General features: G+C 45.7%; 3 protein-coding genes across 6 annotated transcripts; 1 reads left to right on the forward strand and 2 right to left on the reverse strand.

The window, feature by feature from the left end:
- Positions 1-1,221: 1,221 nt before the first annotated feature.
- PIH1D2 (PIH1 domain containing 2) lies at positions 1,222-6,372 on the reverse strand. 3 transcript variants are annotated; one of them, XM_037882291.2, is made up of 6 exons: positions 6,278-6,372; positions 4,966-5,198; positions 3,413-3,536; positions 2,571-2,813; positions 1,819-2,081; positions 1,222-1,698 (listed from the first exon to the last, which is right to left on the reverse strand). In XM_037882291.2, exons 2-6 carry the CDS (start codon positions 5,146-5,148, stop codon positions 1,564-1,566), a joined length of 948 nt encoding a protein of 315 aa, XP_037738219.1. In that variant the 5' UTR covers positions 5,149-5,198; positions 6,278-6,372; the 3' UTR covers positions 1,222-1,563. The 3 variants fall into 3 exon arrangements, with proteins under 3 accessions (XP_037738219.1, XP_037738220.1, XP_037738222.1); XM_037882292.2 differs by having other exon boundaries at positions 6,259-6,372; XM_037882294.2 differs by lacking the exon at positions 6,278-6,372 and having other exon boundaries at positions 3,413-3,498; positions 4,966-5,097.
- A 26-nt stretch (positions 6,373-6,398) lies between these two features.
- Positions 6,399-17,900, forward strand: NKAPD1 (NKAP domain containing 1). 2 transcript variants are annotated; one of them, XM_037882296.2, is made up of 6 exons: positions 6,399-6,536; positions 7,461-7,537; positions 9,706-9,806; positions 11,637-11,795; positions 12,908-12,961; positions 13,872-17,900. In XM_037882296.2, the coding sequence occupies exons 2-6, from the start codon at positions 7,469-7,471 to the stop codon at positions 14,377-14,379; spliced, it is 891 nt and encodes a 296-aa protein (XP_037738224.1). In that variant the 5' UTR covers positions 6,399-6,536; positions 7,461-7,468; the 3' UTR covers positions 14,380-17,900. The 2 variants fall into 2 exon arrangements, with proteins under 2 accessions (XP_037738224.1, XP_043390071.1); XM_043534136.1 differs by having other exon boundaries at positions 6,494-7,057.
- Positions 17,901-18,473: 573 nt separating this feature from the next.
- TIMM8B (translocase of inner mitochondrial membrane 8 homolog B) lies at positions 18,474-19,972 on the reverse strand. The gene is made up of 2 exons (XM_037882298.2): positions 19,781-19,972; positions 18,474-19,080 (listed from the first exon to the last, which is right to left on the reverse strand). The coding sequence occupies exons 1-2, from the start codon at positions 19,871-19,873 to the stop codon at positions 18,913-18,915; spliced, it is 261 nt and encodes an 86-aa protein (XP_037738226.1). The 5' UTR covers positions 19,874-19,972; the 3' UTR covers positions 18,474-18,912.
- Positions 19,973-19,977: the final 5 nt, after the last annotated feature.

The following is a 19,977-nucleotide window of genomic DNA, read 5'->3' on the forward strand; positions in this document are numbered from 1 at the left end:
TTGGATGATCTATGTTTCTGACTCCACTGCACCGAGTACTTAGAATTCGGGTTAAGGAAATCCTGGACACTCTTGTTGTTCCTTCCCCGTAATAAACTGAAAATCAAAACAGGAACTAGCTTGTGCCAAAGGATCACTGTCCTATTGCGAGCCTGACTGGTGAACAGGTTGCAGAACAGCAGAATGATCCTTTCAGCTCTGTGTTTGTATTTGGCATTGTGTTGCTTGCAGTGCCCTGTTGCACCTATACACTCCAACTAGGGCAGCTCATGTACATTAACGCTATTTCAGTCTGACCTATAACTATAGAAATGCAGTCTTTAGATGCAATCCTTGTAACTGTTTCAGAACAAAAAAGGAAAACTAAGAATTGCTGCTCATGAGTAAATTAGTCTGTTAAAATTAAATACAATTATACATTTGTAACCTGTCTGTTGAATTTCTGATCTATTTTTAAACATGGTTATTCCTTTGCCATATTGTCATATGGTGTATGGGAGAAGCGTAGTGTAAAGCTAAAGTGGGTACAACCTGGCATAAAAGGGGTGAGTACATTGTGATATCAAATCACTTACCAAAAGGCATCATGAAATTGATGCTTTATTTCCTCACTTAGAGTCTGAAAAATAATTTCGTATTAGAATAGAATATGATCATTATTGCCTTTGTAAGACAACTTGACTCCTCGCCTACCTTTCCCAACCACTGAAGTACTAATTTTTCATATTATTTCATCTGCATTGGCTTGTTTTCTTCATGAATGCTAGCTGGCACCACAGACATATAGCACTTGGAAAGTGTTTATAGCAGAGAAACCCTTTTGGTAGATATCTTCATTTGCAGGGTTCTTGAGCCTTAATATTCATTATGTAAACAGGCCTTGAATGGGCAGACTGGTTCTAGAGCGCTATTGTTATGTTGCCTAGTTCTGCTGAGATTGCAGTACCGCTGCATTGGTGGGCTAAGGCCAACTCTTAGCGCACAGCTGCCCTCAGTCGTATCGGCAGAGGAGCCAGTGACTGAATTGGCTTTGGAGACTACTCACCTCACCTTGTAAAGGTAACCCCTGCATTACACCAATTTGAAAAAGAAACCAGCTTGTGGGAGAGCTTGCACTGTTATATGTCATGCATCATCAACGTCACCATCTTTCACCAGCATTAAATCCTCTATTTAAAAAGAAACAGTTTGCTAACACCAGAAAGGAAAACACTATTTCTTCAAAGTTAATCACTCTTTATTGTCTACTGATGGACAAACTGAAGATGGTAGTAAAGTTTATAATGTAGAATCATGTGTTAGAGATAAAATGATCTAAGTAACACTTAAATGTTTACAACTTGTATTAAGAATTCCTTCCTACTCTTCATACTGTACACTTCATGACCCTCTATTTTCAGAGGAAATTATGTGTGTGCAGACAGCAGAACAGATTCTTAGAATAACAGAGTGATACTGATTTCTACTTATGGGTAAGATCTTTACCATTAACCTTCCTTTTAATCTTTAAGGGTGACACATATCCACTAACTTTTTGAGAACCTGCTGTCCCTAACATTTTCCTTAGGGAATTGGCATTGTGATAAGCAACACACCTTTCCCTTTGTTAAATGTTGCTGTAGTTGCTTCTTCATTGACCAACTCTGGTAAATCCAGCTGTAATCTGTATTTCTCAGGGACTTCAACGATTACATCGTCCTAAAACATAGGCAAATTAAAATACTCCATAAGCAAGTATATATGTTAGTTAAAAGTGACTTTCTAAGCCTGTTTGGGTTCAACAGAGAGAAAACAGGTTTGTGTTCCTTTAAAACTTACCCTTGAAATGCTCAGTTCACATTCAGAAACGGAACTAACTTTAGGCAATTCAACTTTCAGTTCAATCTTTAGAGGTTTCCTGTTTGCATCCTTTGCAATGGTCAGTTCATAGGCTGGTGTGATTGCCTCCTCTGGCAGCTCCATACTGGCAATTTCTTCTATCAGATGCACTTTAGACTGTGTAACATTCTTGTTCAGCAGCAATGTAGCATTATTGTGGTCCTCCTCTCCGAGGTTGTGCTTCATCGGGTCCAGTGTCAGTTCTTCCAGAAAAAATATTATTCACATAGGTAGTTACTAAAATATCTTATTAGAAATAGTTTAGCTGTAGATTTAACTGATGGTTTTATACCAGTTGGCAAAATGTGCCAAAACTTAAGTCTCAGCTTTGTGATTATGAACTCAGCTGCTAAAGCTTGTATACTAATTTCATGGAGCTCTTTCCATCTTCATTCCTCATTTCCACTTTTATTTGTAAGTAATTTATTTTATTTGTAAGGTACAAGATTGAAACTCAAGTTTCCAGTGTTCTGTACCTTACAGTAACACCACAAAGGCCTGATTCTACTGGGCCCAGACCTGCAAGATGCTCAGCATCTCGCTGGAACAGGGCACAGGTCAGTTTCAGTATTGTTTAGATTTCATGGAGATGGAAAGTAACATTGTAACTACTTCTCACATGAACAGGACTGGGAGTTTAGCCTTTCCCATTACACCATCTCCTGACAGTAATTTAAAAGAAGTGTATGTACCGTTCCTCATGTTCTTGTTGAGAAGTGGAGCTGGTACTGGCCCTCCTCTCAGACTCTGTTTCATCCTTTTCAGGCTTCCTTTGAGTGTGAATGTTGCAATGTGATAAGAGTGGGACAGAGAGAGGTTGTAATGCTCCTCAATGTATTTAAATGTCAGACTGATCAAATGATCCATTTCTGCTTGGTTCTCCTCTCGCTGAAGAACAGTCGGGTTATATGCAATATCTATGATGGAGTAAAGCTCTAGAAAAACAATGAGAGTCAAAAATTATTGCTGTACTGCTACAATCTGTTTTATAGAGGATAGAATACACCATCTGCCGTGGCTACAATGGGGGTAATCTATATTAAGAATAATTTTGATGCTTTTCATGATTGAATGTTTTGAAGAGTCAATAATGTGACTAGGGAGTGGCTTGATCTGTGATTTCCTATGAGGTGCTGGTTCCAGAAAACTGACCTGTAGAAAATACCACTTTTATCCAGCAGACCACTTATGTACATGTGTAAAGTTAAGCATAGGCGTAATTTCCCTGTATTTAATGGAACTGTGATTACTCATGTGCCTAAAGATAGATACTTACATATGCTAAGGCCCCAATCCTGCAAGGTACTTAAGCATTTAGTGTGATGATCTACGTTTTCAGAAAGAACGACCAATTTTACTTAGGGTTCTGTCTATGCCTCCTCCACCTTCAAGTTGCGAGCTATATACCAGTCAATGGAATTCTCTTTATCAAAGTTATGCCTTTGCCTTCCCAATACAATACTACAGGACCGAGGGGAAAGTGTCCTAACTGTAGCATGTACAGAGAGTATTTTGGAACCCGTTATGTACTTGCCTGCTTTATCGGACACCTCCTCTAGTAGGCCAGCACTTAGAGGAATTGGATCAGTAGGTGACTTAGGAGCTGGGACCCTTTTCCACCTGCAGAGGTTAATGAATAATGATTTTTCATTAGGATCCTGCAAAGAGAACGCAAAATCACTTAATCACCACAAATGTTTAGGTCCCCTTATCTCCAAAAGTAAAATAATAGGCCACTTCCAACTTCTTAACTACCTATAAACTTCTTTGTTCAACGTTATATAAAACATGTAAAGAGCTGTGTGTGTCTTTGTGCCCACAGGGCTTTCGTATTGAAGAAAAGATACACTGAGGAGGAAAAAACAAAAGCTAGTCTAGATGATCATACACCAGGAGCAGGATAGGATTTACATACAGTGTATGAACATCAATTTTTGGGACACAAAGGGGCCTTTTTACCAGACAACGCCAACAGTACAAGTCTTGTCACAGTCTGTGCTATGTAGGATGTTCAAAAACAAACCACTGCTTTAGTGTCTGAGCGTGACCTATGGTTGTGCAAGTGTACACAAGTAATTCCACTGCAGTCAATAAAGTTACACTGCAGCAATAGTATGAGAGGAGAATCAGGTTTCTAGTATCTAGGAGTTGGCTACTTTCATAGCACAAGGTGGGAGAGCTGCCTCTCTCAAGACTGTTGTATTCAGTGCCCAGAGGTGCCAGTATCCAGCTCAAGTTATGGGGTTGACCCTTTCAAGGCTTACTGTGCTCTTAGATGCAGAACATATCCTGGATTTCCAAATTACATTAAGTGATCTGCTATAATCATCAATTCTGGCAGAATCTCAGAGCTAGGAATCCAGCTCTATCACACTGGGATGTATTGCAGTTTATTAATGAACCTCAGCCCACAATGTATTCCTTCCTGAATTATATGTAATCTCCTCCAGACCCTTGCTTTTTCCAGGGACACTGCTTGGTTTAATTAGGAATGGCTCTGCATTTAACACTAGAATTCATATCTGCATCTGCTGCTCTTTCCAGTCCCATGTAAACATGGTGCTTTTGCCACTGGCATATAGACCACTTGGGTAACCTGACTCTGACAATGGCCATTGCCCAATGCTTCTGTGAAAATAATAATCTTCCACAATGCACCTCTTTGTGCCGTCCGTGATAGTGCATTTTGGGAAGGAGCACTGGCTCACATCCTGAAGCACAAAGCACGAGAACCTTTATCGTTTTTATCCTAGCCAGTGGCACTGCAGAGGCTATTTTTCCTCACAAAAGTCTAATTCTTTTTTAACCTTATTGAGCCGTTAGGCTGAATGATATCCTCATTCCATCCCCAACTGGTGTCTCAGTTTTCTTGGGTCTCTAGCAGTGAACAGTAGTGCTCAGAAGGACCTTCACCCACTCCCAAGGTATTCAGACAGCCTGTGAGGGCTCCCACGACACAGAGCAGCTAGTTGTGGCTGGTTACAGCCTTTTTGCAGCTGGAAGCATCTTCCAGGCACTACCATTGCCAGGTGAGATCCTACTGGAATCTCATGGCTCTTTCATAGTATAAGCCCTTGCCCTGCGTACCAGGATGTGGGTCTGTAGGCAAAGATGTGGTTCAGGGGGAGCACAATATTGCTTTGCATCTTCCAGCTGCTGCTGCATAAATCTGTGGTAACTCTCAGGGGTGCTTTCTGACATCTCATCCAGCATACTCCAGAGCTGGGTCACTTGGGTCAGCATGTCCTCTGGGTGAGAAGGGGCGGCCATGTTTGGCACAAATGTCCTGCAGGAAGCAGCCCCGGTCCTACGCTTAACGCCTATAAGAGAAAAAGGAAAATTAGGGGGAGTATCTGCTTTGAACAGCTGCCCTTCACAGGGTCCAGGTGTTTGTATCCTCGACTCCAGGGCAAAATCAGTTCTATTAACAGGAAAAAAGATGGAGTATCTGCCAACCGCTCCCCACCCCCTTCACCTGCCCCTGAGATCTGAGAGTCACATTAGCGCCCCCTTGGCCCCCAACCACAGCACCCCATGCTTCCCTCTTGGCCCCCAACCCCAGCGCCCCGTGCTGCCCCCTTGGGCCCCAACCCCAGTGCCCCGTACTGCCCCTTAGCCCCCAACCCCAGCGCCCCGTGCTGCCCTCTTAGCCCCCACCCCAGCACCTGATGCTGCCCCCTTGGCCCCCAACCCCAGCGCCCCGTGCTGCCCCCTTGGCCCCCAACCCCAGCGCCCCGTGCTGCCCTCTTAGCCCCCACCCCAGCACCTGATGCTGCCCCCTTGGCCCCCAACCCCAGCGCCCCGTGCTGCCCCCTTGGCCCCCAACCCCAGCGCCCCGTGCTGCCCCCTTGGCCCCCACCTCAGCACCTGATGCTGCCCCCTTGGCCGCCAACCCCAGCGCCCCGTGCTGCCCCCTTGGCCCCCAACCCCAGCGCCCCGTGCTGCCCCCTTGGCCCCCAACCCCAGCGCCCCGTGCTGCCCTCTTAGCCCCCACCCCAGCACCTGATGCTGCCCCCTTGGCCCCCAACCCCAGCGCCCCGTGCTGCCCCCTTAGCCCCCAACCCCAGAGCCTCGTACTGCCCCTTAGCCCCCAACCCCAGCGCCCCGTGCTGCCCCCTTGGCCCCCAACCCCAGCGCCCCGTGCTGCCCCCTTGGCCCCCAACCCCAGCGCCCCGTGCTGCCCCCTTAGTCCCCACCCCAGCACCTGATGCTGCCCCCTTGACCCCCAACCCCAGCGCCCTGTGCTGCCCCCACCCCAGAGCCCCGTGCTGCCCCCTTAGTCCCCACCCCAGCACCTGATGCTGCCCCCTTGACCCCACCCCAGCGCCCCGTGCTGCCCCGACACCAGCGCCCCGTGCTGCCCCCACTCTCTCCCCTTCCCTCGCCACACAGATCCTGCCTCCGGGCACACGACGCCGTTTCCATAGCAACGGACGCGACAGTCCCCCTGAAGAGGAAGTGACGTAACATCTCCCCCAGCTTCCTGAATTCTGACGCCTGACTGGGTCCCCACGCCGGAGCCCGGCAGAAGCTGTGTCTCTCCCGGCCCGGGCCCTCGGGATCGGGACCCCCGCAGGCCGCCCAGTCCTTCCGGTGGAATCACCTCCGGGTCACCCACTTCCGGGTGGGGGGAGCGAGCAACCCCCCTTCCTCCGAGGGTGAGAAGGGCTCTGGGTTGGGGGGAGCGCTGGGTCGGGGGTTCTGGGGGAGTTTTTGGGGGGGAAGCGTGAGGCCTTTGGGGGAGGGGTGAGGACTGTGCCTGTGGGGGGGGGCTCCCCAGGCCTGAACGTATCAGTGTGGGGCGATACCTCGCCCGCCCCCCGCCCCCACCCAGGTGCCCAGGGCTGTGGCTGCCGCCCTGCGCTCCCTGCCAGCTGGCCCGGTTTCTGCTTTCCCCGTCCGGGCCTCCAGCCTGGCTGCCCACGTGTTGCGGCTGATGGGTCCCAGGCGGGCTGGTGCTTTGGGCTGAGATTGAAGCACATCTCCCTAGAGCCCTTTATTTTCTGCCCTGATCTGCTGTGAGCGGTCAGCTAGCTGCGGGGTGATGCCACACGGGGGCTGCGCTTCAGGGGTGGGTGAATGGCTGTATATGTAGGGCCTGGGTCTGTCCTCATCCTGTCCGTTTTACACCAGCGGCGCTCCCTTGATTTCAGTGCTGTTACTTCTGACTTATGCTGGGGTAAGTGAGAGCAGGCTCAGACCCACTCTCTGTAAAGTGATCAACATCAAAATATTAGATTAAGAGACATGGAGTAATTATCACTTATCTGCTCATTGGTATGTGGGATATGAGATACAGGGATTTATCAAAGACTCTGGATGTGGGCACCAACTGCTAGATCATCCTTTCTAGCCCCTGTACACGCAGACTGTTTCGTAGGAGGCTTAGTTTTGGGGTAATGGAGTGGCTTCTTTGGGAGCACACATCTCAGCCTGAGTCAATAGCGCATTTACTGTCACACAGATGGAAAAAACTTGCCTTTACGCTATTCATCTCACTGTCCTGACAAGAGCATTTTCTGCATTACAGAGTCTTATATGTGAGTTTCTAATAGCATAATTTTTTTGTTACTTCTGTGAAGGTTAAAGAATGTCTCGGGTCCCTTTAGGAAAAGTCCTCTTGCGAAATGTCATTCGTCACACTGATGCACACAACAAGGTATGGTACCATGTTAGATCCCTTTGCTTCTCTCTCCTGTGATAAAGTATGGTACTATTTCTCATGGCTCTTCAAGTCTGGGCTCTCTGTAAACTCAAAAGCTTGTCTCTTTCACCAATAGAAGTTAGTCTAATGAAAGATATTACCTTATCAACCTTGTCTTGCTGATACAGTCTGACTTTCCTCCTGTATATCAAGATCTGTTTCCTGTTTAGTGTTGCATGTCCAGAGTTATGATATTTACAGGGGAAAGCTCTTTCTTGATGCCATTGTGTCAAGCTATGGTATTTTCATTTTGTTGTTGCTAAATTATGGTGGCTAGACTTAAGTTGTTCCACACAGCAAATAAGTTCAGCACACAAGTATATTTTTGAAGGTAGAAATTTCTGCAGTGCATCATTGGGGTCCTTTATGCCCCATAGCAGGTGGAAGCAGAGAGAGGTCCATGCTACTTGCACCATGATTAAATTTGTTTCAACATTTTCCTTCCTAAATTAAAGATATTACTTATCTTAAAAACTCACACTAATTTTAAATTTAACAGACAAAACTTAGGGTGAAGTTCACTCTTGGGCAGAAGACCAGCACAAGGCCCCTAGTTTGGGAGTGTATGTGGGGCTAGAGCCCCACATTTTTTGCAAATGCAAAACACAAAATAAAATGAAAAAAACTCACCCTGCAGTGTTGGCTCCTGTTCTTCAGGGCTGGTCGTGGCTCACCTCTCCACACATTGCCACCTGGCACATGGGTCACAGCATAGCTCAAATTTGACCCAGCTGCCCCTCCATCATCATGATGGAGGGTTGGCTAGGCCAAACCTGAACTGGTGCATGCAGTTGCAGCACCAGTCTCAGTGGCTGGAGCTGAGCCCAGCCCCGCAGGACAGGAGCCACTGCTGCATGGTGAGTGTGGGGAGGGCTTGCTCTGCAGCCCACCTGTCCCTCCCAGGCTTTCCCCGCCCACCCCAGGGGCAGGACCCAACCCAACCCACCTCCCCAGCCCCTTCCCGGCATGATCCAACCCACCTACTGAGAGTTGATAAAAGAAACAACACTACATTTCCATATAATAAAATGAAAAATGTATAAAAGAATTTCACAGGGCTGTATTTGAGACTTAGGTGGTGCCAAGGCTATCTGCTGATTTTCTGCACAGAAGTGAATTTAATCCTGAATGCATAGGTGAATTAATTTTTAAAAGGGCCCCATCAGTTGAAAAAAAATCATATTTTGTGCATAAGCACAGCTCCTTACCTACATTACTAACAATGACTTGTATTTTTACTAATGTAGCTTTTCCCTGTTTAAACTCGTTTCGTTTTTTGCCTCTCTCTCAACTAGGGCAGTGAAAAAGTCAGTTTCGCTTTCAGCGCTGCCTTGTTTGGTTTGTAAACATGGCAAGGGAATATTTGTTTACAAGTTTGATTTATTTAAAAATAATGGAAGTGTTTCTGTGGCTCTGATGTCTTGTAAAAGCTTTTTTCCCCCTACAACGTTTACTTTGAGGTTTTGTTGTCTCTTTAAGATAAGAAATTATTTTAATTTAGCGTTTATTAGGGTTTTGTGCCTCTGTAAAATGGATCCCCACTGGAATTTGAATTTCACTTCAGTGCACAAGGCTGTTATTTCTTGAGAGATTTAGAAATTGGCCCTCTTTACTAAGACATTTAATTCACCAGGCTCATTTTCCAAAGCTCATATGTGCTTAAGATGATGCCACATGCACAACAAGGCTATGTGAACAAAATCTGTGTCAAAGCACTGGGTATGCTGTATTTTCAAGCATTTTACAGGACTACTCACTTGGGACTCAGTTCTGCAATAGATATGTGAGCAGAACTCTGGATGAGTACAGAGCTCCAATGAGAGAGAGATTCTGTATTAACTGAAGCATCTACCTGCATGGATCAGATTACAGAATAAGGCTCCTCATCTATAAAACAAAGTTGTTTGCCACTACAATTAATTGTCATTATGTTTCTCATTTTGGTTAACTTGATATAGCTAAAAAGGCTCGTTTATGTCACTGTAGCAGGTCAGCTTAGTTTGAAATCCATCAAACTTCAATTATTGACCCAGAAGAAGTGAAGTTACAATGTTTTGTAGTTGCAGAGCATCACTTCTGTAGGGTACTTAATTTTATTTTCTCATTTTCTTCATATTTTTCAGATTCAGGAAGAATCAGAAATGTGGAAAATAAGGGAGCTGGAGAAGCAGACTCAAGAGACTTACCGGTGGAAGCAAGGGAGAATGTCACCCAATACCTCCAGGTGGGACTTAGTTATCTGGAGGAAATAATCCTCTTTACCACTCTGTATTGTAGTATTATTTAATCTTTAATCAGTTATTTAAAGAGAGCGGGAGCCCTGTGTAAGGGCCAAAAATTTATTAACCATTTTGGTGACCACACAGGAGCATCCCTGTATAAGCTGGTTTTAACAGAGTTCACTCATCACTGTGGTGCCTCTTGCTGGCTGTCTTGGGGATTAGCGCCGCATATTAGCACACCCTCTTCCGGGTGGTGCCTTGCCACCATTACTCCTGCTCTAGGACCCACCTCTCTCCAAGGACCTTGGCATCCTCTTCAGTGACACAGCCCTCCAGCCATGCCACACGCTGTGCTCCCCCTTTCTAGGGGATCTGTAGTCTGCTGTTCAGCCGTTTCCCTTTGTGGCTACTGCAGCAAATTGTCTGGCTATTTCCTTGTGGCCCCAGCATCCTCTTTGCCCTTGCCTCAGCTGTCTCTCACTCTCCTGGTTCCTGCTCACAGCACGGCTCTGTTCAGGGTGCTGGCAGTTCTCACAGCCCTCCCGAGACATAGTCCTTCCTCCCTGGGCTCCCAGCAGAAAACTGCCCTTCTCTGCCCTGCAGCTCCTTTTTTATATGAGCCTGCTTGGCCCTGATTGGCTGCTCCCTTCAGCCATTCTCTGATTGGCTGCCTCCTACACAGCCTCCCTAGGGCTCTTTTAACTCTTTAGAGCCCAGTGTGGGGCAGGTGCCCCATCACACCTGTATACACCACTCTTCCTGTTGAAGTTTCACACTGCATCTTTGTGGGGTGATCCAGGTGTGCAGTTTTAAAAATATGTAACTTTAGGTAGGCTGGGGCCTCTGAAATAGCAAGATTATAGTTTGGTTAAGAAGTGTTAAGAAATGTGATAGTGATATTTGAAAAGTCTGCGCTGTCTTTGGTAGATGTACTCAGTGCTGGTGCATTAGTATTTATAGTGTGATGTGGGTTATCACTAAATGAAATCATTCTGACCGAAGGTCTTGCACCACATAAATTCCTCCCAGCCCCTGGCCAGTATTAATGTAGATAATAGTTGGTCACCTGTGGTTACTCTCACCATAACAAACTGGTTAAATGGTCATTGGTGTGCTTGAAGATCTCACAAGCTAAGCAGGATCAGGTTGGTTTGTACATGGATGAAGACCTTCAAGGAATTAGCAAGTGATGTGAGAAGTCATTTTGCTAACTCTTGCCTTTGAGTCTGTATTGAGCCCAGTGGCCCAGCTTGGTGCTGGGAGATGCTATTTTTTAGATGAGATGTAAAAGTGAAGTCATGATCAGTTGTAATCATTAAAGACCCCATGGCACTTTTTATTAGATTCAGGCTGTTAACCCTGGTACTCTGACCAAATTCCAACTCCAGTAGTTATGTTCCCTCTCCAATTTGTATTGGATACTGTCATCTTAATTTCCTGCCTTAAACTGTTGTGTCACTGTGCACTGTTAAGCAGCTGCTGCGATCCATTCCAGAGATGGTAGCATTTCAGTAGTGCTTGACGTGATGCATACTTGCCTTTTCAGAGTTCTGTGAGGCATAATTAATTATTGTTTGCAAAGTGATTTGAGAAACTGATGAAAGGCAACAGTCTGTGCAAGTCATTTATTAATCATTGGGTTGGTCCCATGGAAGCTCTGAGTGACCACCCTGTAGAGATGGAGTGAATCTCTTTGCATGGACTGACATCCAGAGAGTGTCAGATGTGTGCTTTTTCCCCAATGCCCTCTGTGCCCTAGATTGATTCATTGCCCAAAAAGTCATTTGTTCCTCTGAATTTACCACTGGAGAACACTCCTTTTTTCTCTGCAGTAGTCGGATGCGCAGTGACGGTTTTGACGAGGAGAGCCAAAGGGCTGACTGGAAGGCAAAGAACTTTGTGCATGTTCCTGACATGATCGAAGACGACCTTCTCAGAGCCCGGACCTGGAATAAGAAGCTCTATGAATGTGAAGCCAACATGCCAGACAGGTTTGTGGGTGAATTACTATCCTGGCACGGTTCCTATAGAAAAAGTATCTGGTACTTTATGACCCCCACATTTCACAAAAGTTAGTGAATTTATCCTCACAACACTCCTGTGCAATAAGGAAGTAGTATCATCCCGATTTTAGAGATGGTAAAGTGAGGCACAGGGAGACTTATGTAACATGCCCAGTGTCACACAAAGCCAGGAACGGAGCCCAGATCTCCTGAGTTTCAGTCCTGTGCGTTAGTCACAAAAGCATCCTTCTTCTCTGGCACTAAATAAATGCAGCCCTAAACCCACGACTTGTTTAGTACTGCTCTCTGTAGAATTTAACCGAATCTACTTATGATATCAAGGTAGCTAATCTCCCAGAGTTACAGGGAAATACTGGTCAGTACTTTTGGGGGTATTTCTAAGAAACAGAAGCTGCATTGTACCTCCCTGAACTCCTCCTTTACTGTCATTTTAGCCAGTCGTTTCATTCCTCCAGGTGTCTTTTTTTATTTTTATTAGCACCCAGTCCTAATCTGGCTGTTGGCATTCTTGCTGCCTGAAGATTCTCAGTACAGTTGTAATTCTGTGTTTGGACAGGTTTTAGATGTTGAATCTAGTAGTATGTAGATTTTACCACAGTGATAAAGAACCATATACTTGTGTTTTGCATTATAAATGGAATTTTGTGATCACACAATTGAATACAAATGAAACCCTCTTACTATGGGGAAATGCACAGGGTGAGCAAAGCAAATTACATGCCATGGGTGAAGTCAATGGCAAAACTTCCATTGACTTCAGTGGGGCTAAGATTTCACCCCATGTTCCCTGGGTGTTTATGAGAAGTGTGAGCTCCCAAATCATTGGGCTTCTGCCACACAGGGAGGTACAAGTTCCCTACCAGAAAAAAGCAAGGTGGCCGTTAGTCTGCTCAGAATGATCTGAACAGAATTTAGCAAAGCAAAATGTTAGCACCTTAAACAAGTAAGGAAAATACTAGCTGTTATTCCTCTGGACTCTTGTTTTATATTTTTCCTAAGGCTCTCTCTTTCATTTCACCCTCATTTTGGTTCTGAATATCGTGTGTGGTTTTAATGTGTTTCCTGCTGTTCTCTTGCAGATGGGGTCACAGTGGCTATAAAGAGTTGTATCCAGAGGAATTTGATACTGACAGGTAAGGGCAAACAGGCCTACTGAAAAGTCCAATGTCTTAATTTCTGTCAAGTCGCACAGTGAAATATAGAGCTTGTACCTCTCCAATATAGACTGTCAATTGACCTTTCAAGGCAGAATTGAATAGTTTACCTAGCAGACATGTGGCCTGAAATTCCGGTCTATTAATGTGTTCTCTTACTCAAAACAATTCTGACAATAATGTGAGAGGGCTGGCTTCACTTCATAAGGCATAAATATTGAGTTAAGGCTTGAATGCTGTCCTTACTTTGCCCATATGTGGCACCATTCCTGTAGTGAAGATCCCTCCCTGTTCTGAGTCCTGAGAGGTGATTGTATCTCTTCTAATAACAGGACATCCAGCTTTAACCCTGTGTGGCTGAAATGTTATGCAAATAAGTGTTTGGCTTCTCGGAGTTGAGCAATTTCCTGAAGTGATCCAGCTTTCACTGACTGGCTGCAAGCACGTCTGCACCTAGAAATGCTAGTCAGAATGAGAGTTCCAGTAGCATGAGAGCAATAAAGAGTGAAAATGCAGAAAAAAAAAAAACCTATTGGGACACAGATTTGTTTATTTTAAAAACCGAACATAGTAGAATTGCCAAATCTAGGACTTACCTGATTCCTGATAGTCATAGATAAGGAGTTCTTAGCAAGTTTTTCAGCATTATGTTATGTTTTTCCATGCTCTGGGTTGGTTAAAATGCCTTTGAAATGGCCCCTCATCCCAATTATAAGATATGGACCCACACTGTTAAGAGGTGAAGTTAAAAATGCAGTCAACTTATCTGACATAGCACCCATATGTCTGTCTTGAAAGGAACTCAGGTAGATGGGTTTGATTGATGCTTTGAAATAGAAAATGCTAATTTAGACTCTGCCCAGGCTTCTATTCTTTGTTCCTGCTACAGTGACCAGCAAGAGAAAGATGAACAAAACGTTGTCAATGGAAAGAGGAAATCTCACCCAGGAAAACAATCTGTGCATGCGTCACTCAAACGGAAGAGGCTAAAGAAATCACAGAAGAAGAAGCAGAAAAAGAGATCACACAAAAAGCGAAAGAAGAGGAAAAAGGAGAAGGTGAAGGCATCATCAGATTCTTCCCCAGAAAGCGAGTGCTCAGAGGAGGGGACTTCGGGCACCAGGAAAGGGAAACACAAGCACAAGAAGAAGACCAGGAAAAGGCTCGCAAAGGAACCTGCCTCTTCCTCTGGGCAGGAAAGTGACTCTTCCAGTGTGAGCAGCTCTGAGGACAGCGAACCTGAGGAGAAAAAGGAGAAGTGGTCTAAGAAAAAAAGGAGGAAATGCCCTGTGTCTGCCTCAGAGAGGCACAGTGAGATTCCGGAGAAGCAAAGCAAGAGGACGAACTGGAAAGTGGCAGCTGATGAGAAGTCGGAGGACAGCTCCGATGAGGACTAACAAGAGGCAGTGAGTCTGGGGCCATGGGTGAAATTGCACGTCAGCGAATGGAGGCCAATGTTTTCTCCCAACACTGCCCCGTGGTACAAATATGGTGCCTAACTGATTTCTGGAGCACAGCAACTTTATACCCTGCCAGGCCACAGGTATGGGCTCTGCACCTTGCTGGCTCGCAGAGGGCACCCTTTGTGTTTTTGCTGGTTTAAAACCAGGAGAGCTGAAAGGCCTGTGGAGAAGATGCCTGTCCCCCAGGTCACATCTCCTGCCCACCCACCCCAGACTCCTGACTCTATAATTGTTCTCATTTCATGGCCATATTCAGTTTTAATTGACAGTTCCTGTGGGCTGTCTTCAGAAGGGAAATGGGTGCATTGGCACTGTCTCTAGGTTTTTTTAAATTGTTCCTCTTTTCATGCGTAACCACATAATGGCCAAGACACAATTGCAATAAAGAGCAGAGGCCACAGACTAACAGCACTTTTGCCAGCCTGATTACAAAGGATGTGCCATTGGATTTAACAGCAGGGGCCCTTCACTGCAGCATTATCCCCAGGATGAAAATAAACGGATGTGGCCCCACATGGACAGTCAAAATAAGGAGGAGGTGCTGGTCTGGAACAAGGAAGGGCGGGTGGGGTGTCACAATTCTAGCTGCGGGTGTGGTGACCCCACTGCAGTGGTTTGTTTCAAACTTACCTCAGATCCCCTACCTCTGCCCTTTGTGTGACTGACTTTCCCTCCTTCCTATCAGTAACACGTCCCTCTGGATCCACTTGTGCTGATGGATGGGCCTCTGATAGGTTTCCTGTTCTGTCTCTGGCTGGCCCAATGTGTTTGACACAAAGATTGGGATGCAGGGGGGGAAAGGAACCCTTTCTCCCTGCAATAAACATGAAGACTCCATTTGTACTTTCCTTTTGAAATCTGATCTCTTTACCACCACTTTAGAGCAAGACCCAGGGACAGAGCATGGATGTGTTCAGGGATTCTAAAGGTCTGGTGAGGGCTGCTCCTCTCTTTGTACAATATGTCCACCACTGATCAGGTTCCATAGACATGTGAATATGTTTTGTGGAGCCAGTCTGTATATAGGAGATTGCGTCCCTGCTCAATACCCTCCAGTAGAAGATGGCAAAGGGGACTCTTAGCACGTACAGTCTCATATCCACGTTCCCCTGAATTTCCATATGCGACAGTAGGTGGTGTCTACACTCTCAGAATTTGGAGGTCTTGAATCTCTCTAGATCAGAATTGAGGTATCTGGGCTCCCAGATATATAAACTATGGTCTCAAACGTTTCACAAAGCCTTTTCTCTCTGTGTGTGCTTGCATATACGTAAGCCATGGAGATGCAATGGGATTACAAATCTGTGCCCAAGTCAAGAGGAAACATCATTCTTACGAGAGTTCAGATCTGTACCTGTCTTGGGATCCTCCTTTGACTTAGCTTTGCTTGAGTGAAGTTCCAGTTGAAGGCTTTTACCGCTGAGACTGGACAGTGCTAAATGAATAAGGGTGAGATGGCCTTCTCTGGTCTGAGCAGTGTAGATTACTGCTCCGACATATTGAGGCTGGGTCATGCTTTTGTATTAAAAACTCGTACTGATCCTCATTCTGCTAATCCATGAACTACTACTGTTCCCAGTTGTGCTTCTGCAGCGCCATGAAGGCAGGTTATACACATAGGTAAGGGTTTTATAGATTTCTTCCTCAGAACTTCTTGTTGAGTCAGCACTCGCAGCTCCTGGGGTGCAGACGAAGTGCCTCGCTCATACCTACCTACCTCTTTGGTCTTTGTGAGTGGAACTAATGTTTGTACAGCCCTTGGCAGATGTAAATTGCCTGAGACTCCAATTCCTAACTCCCCACTCTTATATCACTGTAGCTCTGTTAACTTCTGTGGAGTTATTCCTGATTTACCCTGCTAGGAGAGCAGAATCAGGCCCCTAGGAATTAAGAATCAGCGTGGTGGGCCCCAAAGGGATGGGGGAATAGTGCCTGGGATTTGGGCCTCAGCATAGACTGGGGGAATACCAGAGAGGTAAGGGGGATTGCAATGTGAGTTCAAAACTAGATAGCAGAAACACAACGTCGGGGTAGTTTATCTTCTAGTGGGAATGTCTTATATGTCAGCCTGGCAAACAAATCCTCCCTGCCTTCCTGTCTATAATCTGCTCAATTAGAGAACTAGTAGATACTTGGGAGGAAAAGGAGGGAATCTGGATAAATACACAATAGCCCAGATCCTTGGTCTTTTTTTAAATTTGTTGTCTCCCTTTCTCCACCTGTAGCAGGTGAAGCTTTTTTAGCTCTCCCTGTGCATATGGGCTGACACTGATAAAATGGAGAGACATCATTGTAGTGTCTGTCATTCTGTGTCCCCCTACCCCACCACTGACACAGTGCTTGGTCTACACCTTGTCATCCACTCCCTCTTCTAGAAGGCCAGTGTTTGTGACTTCCTTTCCAGGGCACGGATATGTGGGCAGCTCCTTCTCTGATGGAGTTAAGCAATGTCCTAGTTCTCTAAGGTCCTGTCTCCTAGTGTAGGGATTTCCATGAGCAGGAAGGGGAGCTGTCAATGATTCTTTTCTAGTTCAGTGTGAGAGCCACTTCTCTATTTGAATCTGCAGAAATGTTCATGCAATAACAATGCAGCAGCTTTTCACACATCACAAGAGAAATGTTCAAGGAAATTTTTATTTTTATAAAGAAATCCTCTACAGAAAGATTTTAAATTAGGAAATGTATAACTGCAGAAGTTAATAGATTCATATATTGCACTGGACTCAGTGTGGACTTTGTGGGTGGATTTTAGGGCAGGACTGAACGTTGGGGCTCAAACAATGATCCTACTATCCTAGATGGTCCAGCTCCCAATGCAACCAGTGAATAGAGTGCTTGGTATGTCAGTACTTTTGCTTTGATGGACTAGTGTCTCCAGGCATTTGAACTTTGGTTGCCTCATGCTTCTTCATCCTAAGAACATATGCCAATTGGGCACCTGCCAGTTAAAGGCATTTTACTCAGGATAATGGGCTGGCTAGAATGGGCTTCAGGATCTTTTACCCAGCCCTAGCCACGATTTATTTACCCAGGATGATCCTAACTTTGCCTTTCTTTCCCCTTAATGCAGCAATGTCTACAGCACTAAACCTCATTGTTAAACAGACCAGCAATTCACTTAAGAAGTTGCCCTCTTTTTTTCTACCTACCCCAAATCTGTTAAAGAGCTTGTGTGTCTGTGATTCTGGTACCCTCCAGCTCTGTTTGGATAATCTCCTACCTGAGGCCCACTTCCAGCTTTCCTGCTCCGTATGGTGTTGTACTACCACCATTGAACATATTTTTGAAGAGAATTCTAAGAGGTAGCCAGAGAAGGCCGGGTGGATTGTATATCCTTTCTATGAAACTTAAGTACAGGATTTTTAATGTGTGTGTGTGTGACACAGTGGTGGATGTTAACCTTATTAGATAACATAAGTCCTGATGGGCTCAGAGAATAAACCAGACTTTTCAAATGTGTGGTCAATTTATTTACAACCACTGCTCATCAGGTTAGGCTAAATGTGTGTAAAATGTCTAGATGTAGACTATTAAATAAGACTGTATCCATTCTTGTACCTTTAAACATGAGTAAAGGGAAATCTATTTTAGTCTCTCAAGCCCACATTAGACTTCTGCATTGGACTACAACATACTCAGATAACTGGGGTCTTCTGTCATTTACATTAGTGTATCACCAAATTAAGCTCAGCTGATATAAGTGAGGGTTAACCCCATGAAAAGGCTTCTGTTTGACTAGATTTAGTTAAACCAGTACAATTTTTCTAATACAGACAAAATTTTAGATACTGTATCAATTTACATTGACATTTTCAAGATTTTCTTTATAACGAGAGGGGCTAAAACCAATTTGAAAGAAAGAAAGAAAAAAAAAAGCTTGGTATGTGCAGCAAATTTCACAGCCACAGAACTGTGCAATAGGCTAGGCCCTAGCAATAAGCTTTTAACCAGTTTCACATTTTGGTTTTCATGCATTAGCCTACTGTGCAGCTTCTAGGTTTAGGCTGCAAACACTCCAGCAGAACAAGTGTTTTCATTAATTTATTAGTTCATTGAAAACATTTATATTCATATTACATTTTTAAAATTTAATTTTGATGCTAAGATACTATGCCCATCCCCTGTGTCAGTAGCAAGCACATCTCTTCTCTACTTTCCTCTAATTAGATAAAAGACGTAGAAAAGCAGTGATACACACTTTCACATCGCAAGACTTGTTTGGACAAGTGTTCCTGATGCTTTATTAAATTGCAGTACGATGACACATTTATGAACAGTTCAATGCAGCTAAAGAATTCACAGGGACAGTTGTGCTTTCCGCAAATGATTGTTCAACCACTTCTGCATTTCGTGAAAGTGTCACATAAAATGTAGCTTAGAACAGATGATGATGCTCCACTGACAGCTGATAAGTCCATTGAGCTCAACAGGAAAGATTAGGTTGTCCGGAGCTGGGAAATGCAGTAGTCAGTGTCCTCCTTTCTGTACAACCTGAGCAAAGCGGTTAGTGATGGATAATGTGGTATCAATGAATCTGTCCACACAGCTGGCTAGACAGCCTTCTGTTCTGGAGTCCAACTTTGAGCCAGGTTTGTCCACACATTTGTCCCAGCAAACTTCCATGAAATTATGAACCTGGATGTGAACAGGAAACATGTTACTACTATTTAACCAAATATTTTACAGATGGGGAAGCTAAAATATGAGAGGGGTACAACAATCACTTGTCTAGGAGTCCTGCCAGAACACCATCCTTTCCCCCTCTGCCTTATCCTCGAAGGGACCATCACCCTCAGAACTGAGAATTCAGTCACTGTGGCCAGTTCAGTGCTTGGTCTTTCTGCTGACATGGCACAAAGGGGTCCATTAATGCCGAAGACAATGTGATTTCTGTGCTCCATGCAGCTACTCATTAGGAACGGGACCAAGTCACTTTCTCACATTACCCACCATCTCCCAAAACCAGCGTCAGGGGATATGCGCAGGGGGCCGCCTTGCTCCCTCTGGGAGGGTTACAAGCCGGGCTTAATTTGTAACAAAAGAGTTGCTGCGGCTCAAGCAATTTCTTTGCACCCTAACTGACGGAGCAAGCCCAGAGGCGCCAGGGCGATCAGCTGCCAGGGTGCAGCAGTGGTGAGAAGCGTCGAGGGGGAGGAGGAGGAGGAGTCCCTTGGGGGCGGGCGGCAATAGGGGCCCCAGGGACTGACGGTCTGGACCCCGTCGGGGCTGATGTGGGGGGAGCTCCATGAAGAGCGTGCCGGGGGGAGGGGAGCAGGGGGCCTGGCTGCCCGTCGCGGGCCCGGGAGGGAACCTAGGGGCCGCCGGGGGCAGGTACCTGGGCGGTGAACTGCGCCCGCTGCTGCTCAGCGGCCACCAGCCGCTGCAGCTCGGAGACCGCGGGGTCCCGGCCCCCGTCCAGCTCCGCCATTGGGAAGGCGACTCCGGCCGCTGTGACCTTCCCCGGCGGAACCGGAAGGAAGGGGGCGGTTCCTCGCGCCGCGGGGCCAACCCCGACTCCAGCAGCTCGACCCC

This window comes from Chelonia mydas, chromosome 22 (genome assembly GCF_015237465.2).
Source record: "Chelonia mydas isolate rCheMyd1 chromosome 22, rCheMyd1.pri.v2, whole genome shotgun sequence".
NCBI classification, from domain to species: Eukaryota; Metazoa; Chordata; order Testudines; family Cheloniidae; genus Chelonia; species Chelonia mydas.